General features: G+C 66.7%; 4 protein-coding genes across 4 annotated transcripts; 2 read left to right on the forward strand and 2 right to left on the reverse strand.

Moving 5' to 3' along the window:
• Positions 1-227: 227 nt before the first annotated feature.
• EMIHUDRAFT_452140 (hypothetical protein) lies at positions 228-3,556 on the reverse strand (the record flags this gene model as incomplete). Its single annotated transcript, XM_005764968.1, has 9 exons — positions 3,024-3,556; positions 2,822-2,956; positions 2,517-2,669; positions 2,018-2,401; positions 1,660-1,935; positions 1,462-1,521; positions 1,086-1,265; positions 736-924; positions 228-656 (listed from the first exon to the last, which is right to left on the reverse strand). Exons 1-9 carry the CDS (start codon positions 3,489-3,491, stop codon positions 228-230), a joined length of 2,274 nt encoding a protein of 757 aa, XP_005765025.1. The 5' UTR covers positions 3,492-3,556.
• A 3,101-nt stretch (positions 3,557-6,657) lies between these two features.
• On the forward strand, positions 6,658-8,482 carry EMIHUDRAFT_213291 (hypothetical protein; the record flags this gene model as incomplete). The annotated part of the gene is made up of 2 exons (XM_005764969.1): positions 6,658-8,046; positions 8,126-8,482. 2 exons carry the CDS (start codon positions 6,658-6,660, stop codon positions 8,480-8,482), a joined length of 1,746 nt encoding a protein of 581 aa, XP_005765026.1.
• A 906-nt stretch (positions 8,483-9,388) lies between these two features.
• Positions 9,389-13,297, reverse strand: EMIHUDRAFT_104118 (hypothetical protein; the record flags this gene model as incomplete). The annotated part of the gene is made up of 7 exons (XM_005764970.1): positions 9,389-9,971; positions 10,039-10,280; positions 10,563-10,658; positions 10,815-11,222; positions 11,266-11,296; positions 11,635-11,812; positions 11,935-13,297. The coding sequence occupies 7 exons, from the start codon at positions 13,295-13,297 to the stop codon at positions 9,389-9,391; spliced, it is 2,901 nt and encodes a 966-aa protein (XP_005765027.1).
• Positions 13,298-14,310: 1,013 nt separating this feature from the next.
• On the forward strand, positions 14,311-17,632 carry EMIHUDRAFT_452141 (hypothetical protein; the record flags this gene model as incomplete). The annotated part of the gene is made up of 9 exons (XM_005764971.1): positions 14,311-14,817; positions 14,885-15,027; positions 15,180-15,332; positions 15,459-15,842; positions 15,925-16,200; positions 16,339-16,398; positions 16,595-16,774; positions 16,936-17,124; positions 17,204-17,632. The coding sequence occupies exons 1-9, from the start codon at positions 14,358-14,360 to the stop codon at positions 17,630-17,632; spliced, it is 2,274 nt and encodes a 757-aa protein (XP_005765028.1). The 5' UTR covers positions 14,311-14,357.
• Between the last annotated feature and the right edge of the window lie 1,420 nt (positions 17,633-19,052).

A 19,052-nucleotide genomic window follows, 5' to 3' on the forward strand; every position in this document is an offset into this window, starting at 1 on the left:
GATACTTACACTTTATACTATAGATAGAAGCGAAGCCTCAAGATCATGAAGATGAACCGAGGGATGAACCGACGCGGTGAACCCTCAGATTTTAGGACGCTGCGCAACCCGAACCTCCCTATATAACTAAATTACTTGCGTGTGGAGAAGTTTATACCTTACCATGCGCAGCTGCAGCTCCCGTGTGAGACTGGGTCGGTGCGCGCCGCCGCGTGTGCCGCTCTCTCTCATCCCAGCCCAAAGGAGTTGTGGCGCGCCCGCGGCGCTGCCTGCCCGACGCGCCACGTGAGCGGCCAGAGAGAGTTGGCGAGGACGACGAGCAGGCCGCCAGAGTCGGAGAGGACCGAGAGCCACAGCGGCAGCCCACACGTCGCCGCGAGGCCGATGACAGCCACATTGATGCTGAGAGCGAGCAGGAGGTTGGTGAGCACGAGTCGGCGCGCGCGTCGGGCGATGGTGACCGCCGCGGGCAGCTGGTCGATGTCCACTTGGAGGACCGCCGACGCGGCGTCGACGGTCGCCTGCGTGCCCACCTCCTGCAGCACAATCCCCACGTGCGCGCTGGCGAGCGCGGGGCAGTCGTTGAGGCCGTCGCCGACGAAGCCCACGACCAACGGGCCGCGACCCGCCCTCGGCAGCATGCTCTGCTCCAGGTCCTGCGCGCGGGGCTCGTCTTGCGGCCAAGTGTGCGCGAGGATAATCCGCTGCTTGTCGGCGGGCAGCAAACCTACACACCACAGCCACAGTGAACAACTGCAATGTGCTACTCGGGCAAGCGATGACAGTCGGCAGCAAGCCCGCGTGCGTGTCCGCTTCGCCGATGCCGACGGCTCTCGCCACGCGTCGGGCCGCCGCCGAGCGGTCCCCCGTCAGCAGGATCGGGCGCACGCCGAGGCCTCGCAGCTGCTGCACGGTGGCGGCCGCCTAGCTGATGCATGAACCCGTCCACCAGGCTGTCTGCCCACGAGGGCCGGCTGCACGGCGGCGGCCGCTGCACCTCTCGTGGCAGCGGTGGACGGCTGTCGTGTGGACGGCTGTCGTGTGGACGGCTGTCTTGTTGTCGGTGCTTCGTTGCTGCGCCGCACCGCAGTTGTTAGGGCGTGTGCGCGCATGGCTGTACTACGCGGCTGCGCCTGCGGCTTGAGAGCGTCGTCCAGCAGCATCACGCCGCCAACGACGCCGTCCACAACCACATAGAGCACGCTGCCGCTGCCGGCCTGCTCGCTCGTGATCTCCGCCGCGAGGCGCTGCGCGGCGTCCGCTGCCTGCGCCGTGACCACGCCAGAGTCAGGGCGTGGAGACGGCCTCGTGGTGTACCCGGAGCACCGCGTGAGTACGAGGGCCACGAATACGGCAAAGACAGCAGAGTGCAGCCGAGTACCGCTGAGCGCGTCTCCTCCACAGTGGTGGCTTGAATACACGGGTCTGTCTGTCCACCCATCTAGGGTCTGCTGCCGCAACTGCGGCAGGAAGCGGCTCGCCCGCGTGCTCGCCCTTTCCGGCGGCGGCCGCCGCCTTCTCCTGCTCGCGCCTTCTCCGGAGCGCGGCGCGCAGGCGCGGCGGCATCTCCACCTCGTCATCGTCGTCGTCGTCGTCGTCGTCGTCGGCCTGGCTCGAGCGCAAGGCCGCCTCGAGGAAGGCGAGGTTCCCGACGCCCACCCGCCGCCCCTCGACCGTCGCACTGACGCCGTCCCGCCCGTGCCGCTGGTAGCCGCTCGTGGCGGGCAGGCTCTCGCCCGAGGCCACAAAGTCGGCGACGCAGCCCTTGTAGCTCGCCACCAAGCTGCGCGCGAGCGGGTGGTTGTCCTGGTCCTCGACAGCCGCCACCCATCGGTGCAGTACCTGCCGCGTGTGCGCCGCCCCGGGCAGAGGCTCCAGCCTCAAGAGCTCAAAGTGGCCCGTAGTCAGAGTGCCCGTCTTGTCGAGCCCGATCGCCTGAGCGTGAGTCACTCCCTTGTGAATGCACTGGCACTGACTACTCAGTGTTGGGGCATGAGCTTCATGATTGGTCGATCACCTGCATCACCGCCAGAGCCTCGAGCGTCCTCGCGTGCTTGACGAGGAGGCGGTGCCGGCCCGCGAGAAGCGTCAGCGTCGCGCCCTGCACAAACGGCGCCGCGCCGAGCAGCGCGCACGGGCATCCGGCCACCACCACGACCAGAAACTGCTGGAAGCCCTTGTACAGCCCGAGCGCCACCGCCAAGCCGAGGACAGTGGGGGTGTACCAAGTGGCGAACCTGCCGACGAGCTCCTCCATCTCCGAGAGCGTCGTCTTCGCCTCTTCGACTGCAGACGCGACGCGCGCCTGGAAGGAGCCCGAGACAGGCGCCTCGGCACGCACGTGTAGGTAGCCCGCCGACACGATCGCACCGGAGAGGACGCTATCTCCCTTGCGCTTGGCCTGCGGGAGGTGCATCCGAGGTGCAGCTGAGGTGCAGCCGAGGTGCAGCTGAGGTGCAGCCGAGGTGCAGCTGAGGTGCAGCCGAGGTGCAGCCGAGGTGCGGCCGAGGCTTGGCCTGCGGCATGGCCTCTCCAGTCACGCGGGACTCGTCGAGCGCGGCCGTTCCCGCGACGACCCTTCCGTCTGCAGGCACGACGTCGCCCACGCGCAGCAAGTACACGTCGCCCGCCGCCAGGCTCGCCAGCGGCACTTTCCCGCCGCCGGGCACCTGCGGAGGGATCCATGGGCCAGGGATCCATGGGCCAGTCAGTGTCACACAGTCTCGTCAAGACGGGACGTGGAGGCGCGATGATCGCCCCCCCCCCCCCCCCCGCTTCCCATATCGGTCTGGGGAGCGTCTTCGGAAGTGTCTCGGAACACCTCGACGCCGAGTGGCTCAGAGACGACGGAGCCGCGCAGCCGCCGACCGACCGCCTCGAGCGCGCAGACCTTGACTAAGTCCATCAGCGTGACCAACGCGCCGACCGAGGCGGCCTCGACCACGTTGCCCTGTACCAGCGCGCCTACTCTCGGTCAATCTCGGCTAGATCTCGGCGATATCTCGACCACGCTGCCCCTGCACCAGCGCGCCGACCACCGCGATCGCCATCATCAGCTCCACGTTTGGCGAGCGACGCCGCAGCGCGAGGTACGCCTCGTGGAAGAGCGCGACGCTCATCGCGACGCACGCCCACGCAAGCCCGTACGCCATCTTTGGGAAGCCGACGCGCGGCAGCGCGAGGGTCGCCGCGAAGAGTACGATCTGAGTCGCGTTGACGGTGAGGCGGACGATCTCCGCGTGGTTGAAGCTGCTGCCCACCGACTCGACCACCGACTTGTCCTGCAGCGACGCGCCCAGGTGCTTCCGGTTCAGCATGTCGACGATCGACTCTGGCGCGAGCCCGTCTGTATGCTCAACGTTGACACGGCGATCAGTGACAGAGATCTTGACCTCGGCCACCGCCTCGAGCGGACCGAGCATGTCCCGGATTAGCTTTGCCTCCATCCCGCAGCAGAGGTGGTCCACGCGGACGACGGTGCTGCGCAGCATGACCAACACTGTGGCGAAGTGGCCCGGCGAGGCGTCGGTGCGAGAGACCGTGCATCAGCTCTTCACGTCTTCAGTGAATGTGGAGGTGAAGAAAAGAATTTTCTGACTCAGCCGAGTGTGTGTGTGTGGGCATGAAGGTCGCTGCAAGAATTGGTGATAAACTGCGGAGAGAGATAGGAAGTGGTAGACGCCCGAGGGTGGGCGACGGCTAACACCACACTTCCCCCCTAAAATCCCTGTGTGGTGGCGGCGTACCGTCCTCCCATCCCTCCCTTGGGTTGGCTGTTTTCTTTCTTTCTGTGTGTGTGTAAAAAAAAAAAACCGCCATGGCCGTTATCCGTTAGTGCGGACGTCGCCGCGGCTCGCCTCTGCCGCGGCGGCTGCTGCGCGCACGCGGCGGCGCCGCTCTCTCGCGAGACGGCTGGCGACGCGGCTCGCCGCCGACGTACGGTGCGCTCGTCCGACGGTCCGCAGCGTGGCGTGCGCGGCGCTGCGCGCCGCTCTGCGAGCGCTTCTGCGCCTGCTCTGCCTGTCTCTGTTGCTGCTGGTGGTGGTGGTGCTGCTGCTGCTGGTGCAGATGCTGCTGCTGGCGCGGCGCGGCTCTGCGACTGGGCTCGACGCGCGCGTCGCGAGCGTCTGACGCGGCGGGCGGCGTCGGGCAGGTGCGCTTCTCTCTCGGGTGGTGGTGGTGGTGGTGGTGCTGCTGCTGCTGGTGCAGATGCTCCTGCTGGTGCGGCTCGGCTCTCCGACTCGACTCGGTGCGCGCGACGCGGCTATCTGACGCGGCGGGCGGCGTCGCGGGCGGCAGCGATCGCGGCTCGACGGTGGAGGTGGAGGCTGGTGGCTGGAGGCTGTGCTGGTGGACCTTTGACGCTAACTCTCACCCGCCGCCGCTCCGACGGTGAAGCGGCGGGGATCGTCAGCGGATCGACGACTAGTTCGTGCTCGGACTGCCTCGCAGTCACCCCGTCGTGCGACAGGCTGTCTAAGCCTGGCGCCGACCCGGTGTTTTGACACCCAAACACTCTACCTTAGCTCCTGAGGGGCGCGTGGTTGTAACCACGTAGTAGGACTACAGCCCACCACAGACACCCTCCCCCACTCCTCACGTGTGTTCACACCCTCACCCTCTCCTCTCTCCTCTCTCTCTCTCTCTCTCTCCTCTTGTCTGTGCTGTCTGCCTGACTCAGGCACTCAATCTGCCGATGCGTGATTGTGTGTGGGCTGCTCCGAGGGGGCCCTCTGTGCGATCCGACGGGTAGGGGGGCTGTGCCCGGGCGGTGTCCGGTGTGGAGTCCCCTTCTGATCCCGCCTGGGATGTTGGGTGTGAGGTTGTGGCGGCTTCGATCCCAAGGGGGGGAGCTGATCCCACTCAATAACCAACTCTCAGGGGCAGTAGGTGGGCGAGCTTCAGGCACGCTCATCTCGATCGTCAAGACCTCGCTACGCGCGGTCTTCCGCGGGGGGAGCTGCGTCGACGGGTGCGGGACCGCGGCGCAGCCAGTGCCGCGGCGAGGCCTCCGGCTGTTTGCGGCGGGCGGCTTGCTGCTCGCGGCGATGGCGAAAAACTCGTCTCGCCACACGCCAAGGGCTTATGCTCTGGCGAGACGTGAGGCGCATGCGCCCAGGAGGGGAGGGGGCATGTGTAACGACACTGCTAGAGATGCCTTTCGGGGCCCAGAGATAAAACTTCTGTGATGCCATGCGTGACCTAGTAGTGTCCCCAGCTATGGGCGTGTCCACGTTGGAGCCAGGTGTGGTGTGGGCGCGAGAATAGCTCCGCCGTTCATGGAGGCAACCGATGCGAGTCGACTGGTGTGTGTCGTCGTGGTTTCGTATCAAGAATACTCACTCACACCGAGCCGAGTGGCGAGGAGGACGGGGTAACGTGGGAACAGGCCAACAGCCAGTGGGACGAACGAGGGCCGCGACGGCGGCTCAAGCGGGAGGGAGCGGAGTCGGTGGGCAGAGAGCGAAGTGGGTGAGACTGATGATGCTCCTTCGACTTAGGGAGCGGTTCAGATGCTGGGCGGGCTTCAGGCTGGTGCTCACGCGAACAGGAATCGACGCGATGTGCAAAGCATACAAGAAGGGGAGAGGGAAGAGGAGAGACGCCGGTGAGGACGAAGCAGAAACTAGCGCAGACGAGAGCAGGGCAGACCCGGGGACTGGGGAGCCGGAGCAGACGGCATCGGCCGCCGAGGGAACGTTGGGAAGAGGCACGAGGAGGGCGGCGACCTCGACCGACTATGGAGGACCCGTCGCCAGACGACGCAGGGCAGAAGACGGTGAGGCGGAGCAGACGCGCAGGGCGAGACGAGGGAGGGAGCAGGACTTTGCGGAGATCAGCAGGAGGATGTACGAAGAGATTAGGAGCAGCAGGGACCCGAGGGACCATGTGGAAGACGGCTAGTGCTAGTCCCCCATCGGGAGGACGACCCCGGCTAGTCGCCGACCACACCCACAAAGAACCCTGCACAAAGATCGCAAGGGCGGGGGCCTGTTCCTTTTTACCCATCTCACAGTAGAGAGGTGTCCGTTTTTATTTATTTATTTATTAGCCTTGAAGTACAACGACCTGGGTGTGAGCCAAGTCCGTGGCTAAGTCGAGTTGTAAGTCGAGTTGGGGCAGCGAGCGGCCTGTCAGGTCGACTCGCCCATGCCCAGCCCGCTTGTGGCTGCCCCGACACATGGCCTCTGGTGGACCTTGCTGGGCAAGGTCCACTTCGGCTAAATTCACGCCCCAAACCCTACTGTCTGAATTCGCGGAGCGAAGAAAATTTTAAACGGAATACGTCCATTTTGGGAGCTTGGAATACGGCGTATTCCATGGAATACGTGGAATACGGGTGGAATACGGCAGAATACAGGCCTCTGGGAGGTCATTTGGAATACGTGGAAAACGTATTCAGACAGTAGGCCCCAAACGCTACTATTTGCTCAGGCCAAGTCCAGGCACACTAGAGGACTGCCTGAGCTCACAGGGGCATGTACTACTTACTATATTCACACATACTATGCTGTTTTCACACCGATCATAATACGCGATCGCGCAGTCTGTGTGTATTGGACGTGCGTCCCCACAATTCGCGCCTGCAGAGTGTTGCCGACAGTGCAGAGCAGATCGCGGTCACATCCTACTTGTACTTGTCATCACGCACGCGGCATGATGCTCGCGGCGCGCATTGCCCTCACTGCGGTGAGCGTTGCTCAGACACACTCAGAGCTGTACCCCGGGCTGGCCACCCTCGCCGCATCTGAGCCGGAGCTCCATGGCAATGACGGCTTCTTCCTCGAGGCGGCAGACAGCGCCGACAGCGATGGGGACGGCGCGACAGTATGCACGATGCTCCGCGCGCACCTTCGCCTCTTCCCATGGCAGGCGCACGTCTGGGCCAGGCTGGGTGTGTGCCAGGTGAAGGCCGACGTGCCGCTAGTGGCTACGCGACGCAGCGAGGCTCACCCTCTCCGAATGTCGCGGCAGGCCGCCGAGGCGTGCGCCGACTTGGACGGCGAGCCCCTGCCCCTGACACGCCAGGCGGCCTTCGACCTGTACACGTCTGCGGCGGAGGAGCAGGGCCCGGCGCCGGCGCGTGCTTCCTGCGCCACGACGCCAGTCGAGCGGCGAGCACTCGAGAGGCTGCGCGAGAGCGAGGCTGCTCTCGAGCTGGCAGAGTGGCTGGGCGGAGCAGCCAGCGCCACCGCCGCGCGGGAGGCAGTGCTGTCCCTCCTCGCCCCGCCCCGTCTGTGTGCGACCGACGCCCAGGCGCTCGCCGACGGCGGCACTGCGCTGGTTCGCGCCGCGATCGCTGCACTCGCGGACCCCGACCGACTGACCGCCCCCGGCGGCCCGTTCCGCAAGCTGTGCACTGTCCCAAATCTGGTGGTGCGTGTCGAAGGGTCGGGGCCAAGTGCGACGTCGCTGCGGCTGGCCCTCGCGGGTCTGCGGGTCTGCGGCGTCGTGACGCTGGTGAGCGACCCTCCCATGAGCGGAGCGGCGCTCGAGAGGCTGCAGGCTAGCGTGGACGCCGAGTTTGCAGTGGAGAGCGGCAGCTGCCGTGGCGACGGGGACGTGTGCCTGGCCGCTTCGGCAGATTCGGTTACGGACCGGCTCGCACCTCGCGACCGCGGCCGCCTCGAGCTCAAGCTGCCGGCGCGGCCGCCGTTCGTGCTCGACGCTCCGATCGGCGGCGGCCCCTCGGCGCTCCGACAGGTTGTCGGCTTGATGCTGAGGCACCGGCACGTGGAGCTCGACACCTTTTCGGTGGTGCGCGCGTCGCCCGGCTCGGCCGACCAGGTGTGGCACATGGACGTTGACGACCTCTTTCGAGACGATGCAAACTTCCATCGCGATGCAGCCGGCGCCAACCTGCCTCCTGCGGGGCTGGTCGCGATGGTGCCTCTCACCAGCCTTGAGCTCGGCAATGGCAGCAACGGGCCGACCGAGTTCATCCCTGGGTCGCACCTCCGCTATTCTCTCGGCGGCGCCGGCGAGAGCGGCTTGTGGTGGCCGTCCGCGGTCGACCTCCTCAACGGGCGACCGGTCGACCCCGCTGTCCAGGCGTCGCTGTCTGGCCGACGAAGCGCGGCCAAGGGTTGAGGTCGGTTCAGTCGCCCGCTCCTGCTACCACTAGGCGTCGCTGTCTGCCTCCTTGCTACAGCGCGGCGTGCGGGACCAGCGTGGAAGGCTCTCCACCCTGACCTTTGCCGCTCCTGCCGGCGCCACGGTCCTCTTTGACATCCGGCTCGCGCACCGAGGCACCGCCAACCGCTCGCCCCGCCATCGCGACGTGCTGTACCTGTCGGTCGCGCAGCGCTGGTTCGCGGACCGCGTCAATTTCAACGAGCGGCAAACAGGCGCTTGGCACGCCCTCGACCCGGGTCTGCAGAGCCTGCTACGCCGCGTCGACCACGAGCAGTACGTGCACGACCTCGAGGCGGAGGTTGCCCATCTGCGCGAGCTATGCGGCGGCTCGCAGGCAGCCGTATGAGGGAAGAGCCCGCTCAGCCCGCCAAAACGGCCGCCGTGCGTCGTGTCGTGCACCACAAGCGCTAGGCTGTGTGTGTGAGAGAGAGAGAGAGAGTGTGTGTGTGTACGTGTGTGTGTGTGTGTACGTGTGTGTGCTCTGAATAAATAAATAAAAACGGACACCTCTCTACTGTGAGATGGGTAAAAAGGAACAATCCCCGCCCGTGCGATCTTTGTGCAGGGTTCTTTGTGGGTGTGGTCGGCGGCTAGCCGGGGTCGTCCTCCCGATGTGGGGGACTAGCACTAGCCGTCTATTTTCCACATGGTCCCTCGGGTCCCTGCTGCTCCTATCTCCTAATCTCTTCGTACATCCTCCTGCTGATCTCCGCAAAGTCCTGCTCCCTCCCTCGTCTCGCCCTGCGCGTCTGCTCCGCCTCCACATCGTCTGCCCTGCGCTCTGAAGTACTGAGGAGCGCGGACTCGATTCTCGTCTCAGTAGAGTGTGTGTCACGTTACTGTATACTGATACATCGTTACATACTGTCTCCACTGAGAAGCCAGCCGTACATAGGCAAAATGTCCTGTAATCATGGTGTATGTGGAGAGTGCAGCTCGCTGCAGCGGGGCACACTGCACGTGCAGCGCGCGAGTGAGAGAGAGTCAGACCTGTGAGAGCTATATTATAATATGGCTATATCGTTGACCTCCGTTGAGCATGCTTGAGGGACTGCAGCGAGTGTGAGAGACCTGTGAGCTATATCGTTGAACTTTGGTGGCATGCATGTGGCTACTCCCTTTTTACCTGATAAGTATCACCCTGTACGTGTACCAAAAGTGTGGCACAAGACGGGCGCGGCCCAGGTGCACGAGAGTCTCGGTGGGAAGAGTCTAGAGAGCTAAAAGGGGGGTGGGGAGTGCTAGTGGAGTGCTAGTCCGCCTTCTCTCGCGGGCGGCGAGCGACCGAGCGTCGCGCGGCCAGCGAAGCGAGGCCGAGGAGCATCCCGGCGCTTACGGTGGCAACGGTGAGCCCGAGCAGCAGCGCGTTGAGGTTGGCCCGCTGTGGCGGCGGCGGCTTGTCCCGGCCCCTGCGGTGGCTTGCGGGCTCGTCGTCGGCGGTCACGTTGGAGACCCAAAAGTGGGTCGAGTTCATCTGGTGGTAGATGTCGCCCATCTCCGCCGCCATCGCCGTGAAGACGAGCCGGAAGACAAGTGCCGGAACCCAGATGATCCCAAGGATCTCTGCCCAGACCACTGCCCAGTCGAGCCAGCCGCCATCGAAGAGCACGCCCGTCGGGGGCGGATCGCCGCCCGCAACGCCGCCGCCGCCTCTTCCTCCTCCCCCTTCTCCTTCTCCTCCTCCTCCCCCTTCTCCTCCTCCTCCTCCCGCCGCCGCCGCGCCGCCACCGCCGCCACCGCCGCCACCGCCGCCACCCCGCTTGGAGGCGATCTGTGAGCGCGAGGCGACGAGCCGCTCGATGAGCCACTCGAACGAGCCTACATCTCGCCACAATCTCGGGTCATCTCGCTCAATCTCGCGAAGGTTCGGCGAAGTGGCCGGCCGACGCGGCGCCTGCGTACCGCAATCGCGACCACGCCGCGAGCACGCCGATCCAGAGCAGGTAGTTGCCGACGATGAAGCCGAGCAGCGCCGCCTGCTCGGCCGGCTGCTGCCGCTTGGCGCGCTCGACGCTCATGCCGCGCGCGTGCAACGCGCGCTGGAGCGGGATTCGAGCGAGCTGTGCGAGCGGCTCCATCCACGCGTAGACGGTGAGGCTCATCTGCCCGACGCGGCGGAAGGCGCGGGTCTGCGCCTCCCACACCTACGGCGGCGGCCCGTGCGTGGCTCGACGCGCAAACCGCGAGTGCTGACGGTGGCGGACTCCCCTACCCCCACGATACCCACCCATCCCCTACCCCCACGGTACCCTAACCCTAGGGCAAACCGCTAACCCTAGGGCAAACCGCGAGTGCGCGTCGCGGGGCTGGCGGGGCATTCATGAATAATGAATCTGTACTCATGACTCAATTTATGCGTCGCGGGGCTGGCGTCGATCTCGGGCGATCTCGGGCGATCTCGGGCGATCTCAGGCCGTCTTACGGACCGCGCGGTGCCGTCGCGATCGGGCGCTCGGCAAATCGATGATGGCAAAAGTGGCGACGAGGCACGCCGCCTCCGGAGCGAGCCAGAGCAGCCGCACCTGCTCATCAACCAAGGCTGAATGCGATCTGGTTCGTACGCATGCGTGTCTAGGACGTGTCTAGGGCGTGTCTAGAACGTGTCTAGGGCGTGTCTAGGCCGTGTCTAGGGCGTGTCTAGGGCGTGTCGAGGAGGCAAGCGACTCCTCGCCTCGCACCTGCGAGGCGCCTCGCTCCAGCGCGTCTTCCGCGACTTGCTCCGGGAAGGCGCCCGGAGAGGCGGCCTTCTTCCGGAGCAGGTACAGACCGCGGACTCCGACGCACGCGGCGGCGGAGATGCACGCGGCTGCGGCGGCGAGCAGCCGCCACGAGACGCCGCCGCGCGTGTGGATGTGGGCGCCCAGCGCGCAGCCGGCAAGGGTGGGCGCTAGGTACGCGGTGGCGCCGTGCAGGCCAAACAGCAGCTGCAGCGCCGCGCCGGTGGCGCGGACGAGGTAGACGGCGCCGGCGGTGCGCGGCGCCGCGTCTCGCGAGGTCTGCCACGTGCGCGCGGTGTGGTTGTAGGAGTGCTCGCGCGTGAACTTGGTGCGGTACCACGGCTGGCGCTGGCAGACGCGGGCCACGACCTCGGGCCGGCGCGTCACCTCCGAGATTGTGATCTCGGGGCACCAGATTGCGCCGAGGTCGGCGGGCGGGAGGCCTGCGTCGTGAACCACGCCGATTGCCGAGGCGGTCAGGGTGGGAGTACGGCCTCGCGCCGGCACTCGCAGCATCGCAGGATCACGAGGGGGCTACCAACACGGCTGCATGCGGCGGAATACAGCGGAGTACGGGTGCTCCTCTCGAGAGGTCGCTGGGGGAAGAGAGTCGTGGCTCCCGACTTCTTTCTAGGGCGGCGGGGCCCCAACTGCGCCGCGCCGCGCCCATATGCCGCTCGAGCATCGAGCGGCACGCGCGCTCGCGCAGCTGCGCCTTCCGCCGCGCCTCGCCCTCCGCGCCGTCGGCGTTCGCCGCGTCCGCCTCGCGCCGCCTACGCACCTCGCCGCCACGCGCTCATGGGTCGCAGCACAGCCTGCGCCGCGCAGCAGCACCCTCCGCACGGCGCGCTTCTTCTCCGCCGCCGCCCGCTTGCGCGCCTCCACCTCGGCCTTCTCCTCCTCCGTCTTGTCATCCATTGAGGCGTCCACCGACTTCTTGAAGCGCGCCGCCTGCTCAACTGATCACTGATCAATGGGGAGGGAGGGAGGGAGGGAGGGAGGGAGGGAGGGAGGGAGGGAGGGAGGGAGGGAGGGAGGGAGGGAGGGAGGGGAGGGAGGGAGGGAGGGAGGGAGGGAGTACTTCTGGAAGCCGCCTGCGCTGCGGAGCTCTTCGAGTTGGAGCACAGTGTCGGCGTGCACGAGAGCGGGCACAGCTCGGTGACGGGCGTGTCGGCGGCAGGCAGCGCCCCGCCCTCGCCCGCCGCGCTGACATCGATTCCGACGGCAGCGGCCGCCTCTCCAAAGTCGGCGGAGCAGAGGCCGGCGGCGGCGAGAGGCGCGCAGCCAGCTGCAGCCGCGCCGTCTAGAGCCGTCAGACTCGCCGCCGCCGCGGCGTCGGCGGGTGGAGGCCGCGGCAGCACGCCGCTCGCCGCCGGCAGCTCGGGAGGCTTGCGGCAGCCGGCGGCGGCGCACGGCCACGCAGAAGGCTCGGAGCAGTTTGACGATACAAGGGAGCGGCGGGACTCGCACAGTCGGCCTGGCCTGGGCGGCACCTCCCGCGCTCGTGCGGCGCCGTCGTTGGCGGCGGTGGCACCCTCGGCAGCTCGCTCGCTCGTGTGGCACGGAGGGAGGTAGAGCGAGCCGCCGCCTGCCGGCGCGCCAAAGTCGCACGGGTCAAAGGCGTTGGGAGTGTGGACGGTGCCGCTGGTGTTGGCGTAGCCGTGCACGACGGCGCACGCCGCGGGGACCCGAAAGTACGGCAGCGCCCCGGGCGACGCCGTGAAGCTCAGGCTCGTCTCGCCGCACAGGAAGAGAGGGTGGCGCGGCGCGCTCGTGTCGGGACCGCCGCCGGGCGGACCGCTGCCGGGCGCCGCCTCGGCCGGCAGCGGCGGGGTGCAGCACGTGGCGCCGTCGGCGAGTCGGCGCGCGGGCGCGTTGGCGGCGAGCGTGGCGGCGGCGGCGGCGAGCAGCGCGGGCGGCAGAGCGGCGGCGGGCAGGCGGAGGGCGAGGAGGAGAAACACGACGACGGAGGCCAGGCCGGTCGTGACGCCGTGAAAGGCGAGGGCGCGCGGAGACTCGAGGGCAGCGAGTCCGTCGGCGCGCAGCAGCGACGGCCACTCCGCATACGGCGGCCAGGCGGACGACGGAGTCGCCTCGTCCTTGTGCAGCGGCTTTGCGAGGCGCGTGACGAAGAGGCAGACGCCGCGCATGCCGACGCCGACCGCGGTGAGGATGGCGGAGCGAAGGAGCTGCGCCCACAGGAGAGAGGCGGCGGAGCGGCCGCGCTGGAGGTTGCGCAGGATGGAGAGCGCGTTGCCCAGGCCCGAGAGCAGGAAGAAGAGGCCGGAGAGCTGCTCAAAGTAGTGGAGCGGCTGCGTCCAGTTGCACTCGTCCTCGCCGCACGCCTCGGTCACCTCGAGAAGACCCAGCCAGAGGACCATCGAGAGCGCGGTGGCGCGGTACATGTCGACCCCCAAGATGCGGTTGTCCGGCGGAAGCGTCATGGCCCCCCGCGCGCGCCAATATTACACAGGGGTCTGCATGTGCTTGACTACTGTCTGCATGAATGCTTGGACAGGTGTGAACCATCCCCAGGGCCTCCAGGGCTCGCACCTCAACCTCTCACAGGCCAGCGCACAGCGCCATAAGAGGTATTTTCTTCTCAATAACAAGGCTGTGAACAACACCTCGTGACCACGGCGCCGCAGGCGCCTGTTGATGGGTCCAGGTGATAGCCCTGGATGGGCAATGCATACGCCTAGTTGGGCCTCAGATCGCCCGACCGCGTCCCGGTGCTCTGTGGTCGGATTTGCGACGCCGCCACACCGCGCCGCGGCCGGGGGCCCTCCGGAGGCCAAGGATGGCCGTGACGGACCGGGACGAGCTCTGGGAGGTTCAAGGCAAGCATTAGACCCATGCAACCGAGACCCCTCCCCCCCCGCCCCGATCCCCCCACCCCCTTGCTCCCCTCCCCCCCTCGGGAGGGCCGAACTGAGGCGCCCGAGGGGACCCCGCAATTCCCTTCCCCCCTCGGAGGGCCGGACTGAGGCGTCGAGGGCCCCACTCTTTCCTTCGCATAGCGGCCACTCTTCGGATCGCTGGTCGAGCGACCCGGGGGATGCCCCGCGCGCCTGACCCAGGCGCGGAAACGAATCTGCGAGGCGTGGCCGCTCACGCGGCCCGATGGGGAGGAGGGGAAGACGTAGGGCGTGCTTGCGCGCCTTTCCGAGGCCCCTCCAACCCACCCGCGCTAGGTCTCGGGTTTGACGCATGGGGTCACTCCCGCGAAACCCGTGAACTAGCCGGGGCAGTCGGAGAAGTGGCAACTCCGTGCACTGACGGTCGGCCGTCAGAAAACACGCCTCCGTGGCTCGGGTTACACCAATCCTCGCTACCCAACGCGGCCAAAGGATATCCACCTCGAGAACCTCGAGACTCCTAAAAGAAAGAAAACAAATGATCTTCTTCACCACCGCCTCCACATCACTGCGCGAGAAGAGCTAGATCCACGGTTCTCTCTCTCGCACCGACGCCTCGCCGGGCCACTTCGCCACAGTGTTGGTCATGCTGCGCAGCACCGTCGTCCGCGTGGACCACCTCTGCTGCGGGATGGAGGCGAAGCTCATCCGGGACATGCTCGGTCCGCTCGAGGCGGTGGCCGAGGTCAAGATCTCTGTCACTGATCGCCGTGTCAACGTTGAGCATACAGACGGGCTCGCGCCAGAGTCGATCGTCGACATGCTGAACCGGAAGCACCTGGGCGCGTCGCTGCAGGACAAGTCGGTGGTCGAGTCGGTGGGCAGCAGCTTCAACCACGCGGAGATCGTCCGCCTCACCGTCAACGCGACTCAGATCGTACTCTTCGCGGCGACCCTCGCGCTGCCGCGCGTCGGCTTCCCAAAGATGGCGTACGGGCTTGCGTGGGCGTGCGTCGCGATGAGCGTCGCGCTCTTCCACGAGGCGTACCTCGCGCTGCGGCGTCGCTCGCCAAACGTGGAGCTGATGATGGCGATCGCGGTGGTCGGCGCGCTGGTGCAGGGGCAGCGTGGTCGAGATATCGCCGAGATCTAGCCGAGATTGACCGAGAGTAGGCGCGCTGGTACAGGGCAACGTGGTCGAGGCCGCCTCGGTCGGCGCGTTGGTCACGCTGATGGACTTAGTCAAGGTCTGCGCGCTCGAGGCGGTCGGTCGGCGGCTGCGCGGCTCCGTCGTCTCTGAGCCACTCGGCGTCGAGGTGTTCCGAGACACTTCCGAAGACGCTCCCCAGACCGATATGGGAAGCGGGGGGGGGGGGGGGGGCGATCATCGCGCCTCCACGTCCCGTCTTGACGAGACTGTGTGACACTGACTGGCCCATGGATCCCTGGCCCATGGATCCCTCCGCAGGTGCCCGGCGGCGGGAAAGTGCCGCTGGCGAGCCTGGCGGCGGGCGACGTGTACTTGCTGCGCGTGGGCGACGTCGTGCCTGCAGACGGAAGGGTCGTCGCGGGAACGGCCGCGCTCGACGAGTCCCGCGTGACTGGAGAGGCCATGCCGCAGGCCAAGCCTCGGCCGCACCTTGGCTGCACCTCGGCTGCACCTCAGCTGCACCTCGGCTGCACCTCGGCTGCACCTCAGCTGCACCTCGGCTGCACCTCAGCTGCACCTCGGATGCACCTCCCGCAGGCCAAGCGCAAGGGAGATAGCGTCCTCTCCGGTGCGATCGTGTCGGCGGGCTACCTACACGTGCGTGCCGAGGCGCCTGTCTCGGGCTCCTTCCAGGCGCGCGTCGCGTCTGCAGTCGAAGAGGCGAAGACGACGCTCTCGGAGATGGAGGAGCTCGTCGGCAGGTTCGCCACTTGGTACACCCCCACTGTCCTCGGCTTGGCGGTGGCGCTCGGGCTGTACAAGGGCTTCCAGCAGTTTCTGGTCGTGGTGGTGGCCGGATGCCCGTGCGCGCTGCTCGGCGCGGCGCCGTTTGTGCAGGGCGCGACGCTGACGCTTCTCGCGGGCCGGCACCGCCTCCTCGTCAAGCACGCGAGGACGCTCGAGGCTCTGGCGGTGATGCAGGTGATCGACCAATCATGAAGCTCATGCCCCAACACTGAGTAGTCAGTGCCAGTGCATTCACAAGGGAGTGACTCACGCTCAGGCGATCGGGCTCGACAAGACGGGCACTCTGACTACGGGCCACTTTGAGCTCTTGAGGCTGGAGCCTCTGCCCGGGGCGGCGCACACGCGGCAGGTACTGCACCGATGGGTGGCGGCTGTCGAGGACCAGGACAACCACCCGCTCGCGCGCAGCTTGGTGGCGAGCTACAAGGGCTGCGTCGCCGACTTTGTGGCCTCGGGCGAGAGCCTGCCCGCCACGAGCGGCTACCAGCGGCACGGGCGGGACGGCGTCAGTGCGACGGTCGAGGGGCGGCGGGTGGGCGTCGGGAACCTCGCCTTCCTCGAGGCGGCCTTGCGCTCGAGCCAGGCCGACGACGACGACGACGACGACGACGATCACGAGTCGGATATGCCGCCGCGCCTGCGCGCCGCGCTCCGGAGAAGGCGCGAGCAGGAGAAGGCGGCGGCCGCCGCCGGAAAGGGCGAGCACGCGGGCGAGCCGCCTCCTGCCGCAGTTGCGGCAGCAGACCCTAGATGGGTGGACAGACAGACCCGTGTATTCAAGCCACCACTGTGGAGGAGACGCGCTCAGCGGTACTCGGCTGCACTCTGCTGTCTTTGCCGTATTCGTGGCCCTCGTACTCACGCGGTGCTCCGGGTACACCACGAGGCCGTCTCCACGCCCTGACTCTGGCGTGGTCACGGCGCAGGCAGCGGACGCCGCGCAGCGCCTCGCGGCGGAGATCACGAGCGAGCAGGCCGGCAGCGGCAGCGTGCTCTATGTGATTGTGGACGGCGTCGTCGGCGGCGTGATGCTGCTGGACGACGCTCTCAAGCCGCAGGCGCAGCCGCGTAGTACAGCCATGCGCGCACACGCCCTAACAACTGCGGTGCGGCGCAGCAACGAAGCACCGACAACAAAACAGCCGTCCACACGACAGCCGTCCACACGACAGCCGTCCACCGCTGCCACGAGAGGTGCAGCGGCCGCCGCCGTGCAGCCGGCCCTCGTGGGCAGACAGCCTGGTGGACGGGTTCATGCATCAGCTAGGCGGCCGCCACCGTGCAGCAGCTGCGAGGCCTCGGCGTGCGCCCGATCCTGCTGACGGGGGACCGCTCGGCGGCGGCCCGACGCGTGGCGAGAGCCGTCGGCATCGGCGAAGCGGACACGCACGCGGGCTTGCTGCCGACTGTCATCGCTTGCCCGAGTAGCACATTGCAGTTGTTCACTGTGGCTGTGGTGTGTAGGTTTGCTGCCCGCCGACAAGCAGCGGATTATCCTCGCGCACACTTGGCCGCAAGACGAGCCCCGCGCGCAGGACCTGGAGCAGAGCATGCTGCCGAGGGCGGGTCGCGGCCCGTTGGTCGTGGGCTTCGTCGGCGACGGCCTCAACGACTGCCCCGCGCTCGCCAGCGCGCACGTGGGGATTGTGCTGCAGGAGGTGGGCACGCAGGCGACCGTCGACGCCGCGTCGGCGGTCCTCCAAGTGGACATCGACCAGCTGCCCGCGGCGGTCACCATCGCCCGACGCGCGCGCCGACTCGTGCTCACCAACCTCCTGCTCGCTCTCAGCATCAATGTGGCTGTCATCGGCCTCGCGGCGACGTGTGGGCTGCCGCTGTGGCTCTCGGTCCTCTCCGACTCTGGCGGCCTGCTCGTCGTCCTCGCCAACTCTCTCTGGCCGCTCACGTGGCGCGTCGGGCAGGCAGCGCCGCGGGCGCGCCACAACTCCTTTGGGCTGGGATGAGAGAGAGCGGCACACGCGGCGGCGCGCACCGACCCAGTCTCACACGGGAGCTGCAGCTGCGCATGGTAAGGTATAAACTTCTCCACACGCAAGTAATAGTTATATAGGGAGGTTTGGGTTGCACAGCGTCCTAAAATCTGAGGGTTCACCGCGTCGGTTCATGATCTTGAGGCTTCGCTTCTACCGGGCCGCGCTCGGCGAACCTCGACAGCGCTTTTGGTGGCATGCAGCTCTTTGCGACAGAAGCCTGGAGAGCAGCTCCTCTGCTGCTCACACACTCTGCACAGCTGACACAGCATACTGTGCGGCTGCCACAGCTGTGACAGCGATGGGCTCGCCCTCACTGGCCCTCAGTCACTTGTGCTGCGGCTTGTGTGAGCGACACTGCTCGGCGACTCGGCGACTGCCGGCACACTGTGAGACCATGGGTGTGAGGTAAAACCACGCTACCAGCGCTTGGTCACATCGGCCCCGAGGTCAGATACATCTACTCTGTTGATGACAAGACTTGTCTACCGGCTGGAGCCGAGCAGGAGGGCCCGGCGCACAACCCCCTGGTCAACTCAGGACACCCTCCACACCCCGTATCTCTAGTAGCTTGTACCTTCAGACAGTGTCGAAAGACAAAGTGTGAGTTTATTGGTGTGGATGCAGGAACCAGGACGGCAGTATAATTTAAGAACGACGCACCCTCACAGAGCAGCGCAGAGCCGCACGCACGCGCTGTGAAGTAGAGCGCCGCGTTGCCGTCGCGGCGGTCGAGCTGCCGCATGCCGCTCGTGGATCTCGTAGCGCGAGCGAACGAGGTTCCGGGGGCTAGAAGTTCAGCACTCGCCTGCGAACAGGTCTAAGTTTTGGGCAAAAAACTTACTACCCAGCCTTTGTTTTTTGCAAGGGCGAGGGTGAGGGGGCGCATCGCGGTGCGGGGAAAAGGGCTGCGGCTGGGCACATAGGAGGTGTCTCTCCACTCTCATAGGGACGTGATGCCGTGTGGAGTAGTGAGCGAAAAAGCTCCGCAAGCGCTGACAGCTCCGCCGTGTTATTGGTGTGTTTCCGCGCCCCCACGAAAGCGGCGTGTACGGGGCTAGTCACGACGGGGCCGTAGCCTTCGGTCACGAGCATGGCATTCACGTCGCATATGCCGTCCCCGCCCATGACTACGGCGTATGCCCATCCTGCCCTGCCTCCGTCTTCCGACCCATCAGTGTACGCCGTCCAGTCGGGTGGTTGCTGCTGCTGGGGGGGCGTGGTGCCGTCCCGTCGACAGGGTCGAAGTATAACTCCTGGCGCCTCCACCAAAGCCGCACTTTAACACGGCAAGCACTGGTTCCACAATAGATTTAGCCCTGCGGCCACGTCATGGGGCCATTCGAAGTGCCGCGGCCGGCTAGCTCGTGACGGCCCGAGTCCGAGGGTTGCA

This window comes from Emiliania huxleyi (assembly GCF_000372725.1).
Source record: "Emiliania huxleyi CCMP1516 unplaced genomic scaffold EMIHUscaffold_57, whole genome shotgun sequence".
Taxonomy (NCBI): Eukaryota; Haptophyta; order Isochrysidales; family Noelaerhabdaceae; genus Emiliania; species Emiliania huxleyi.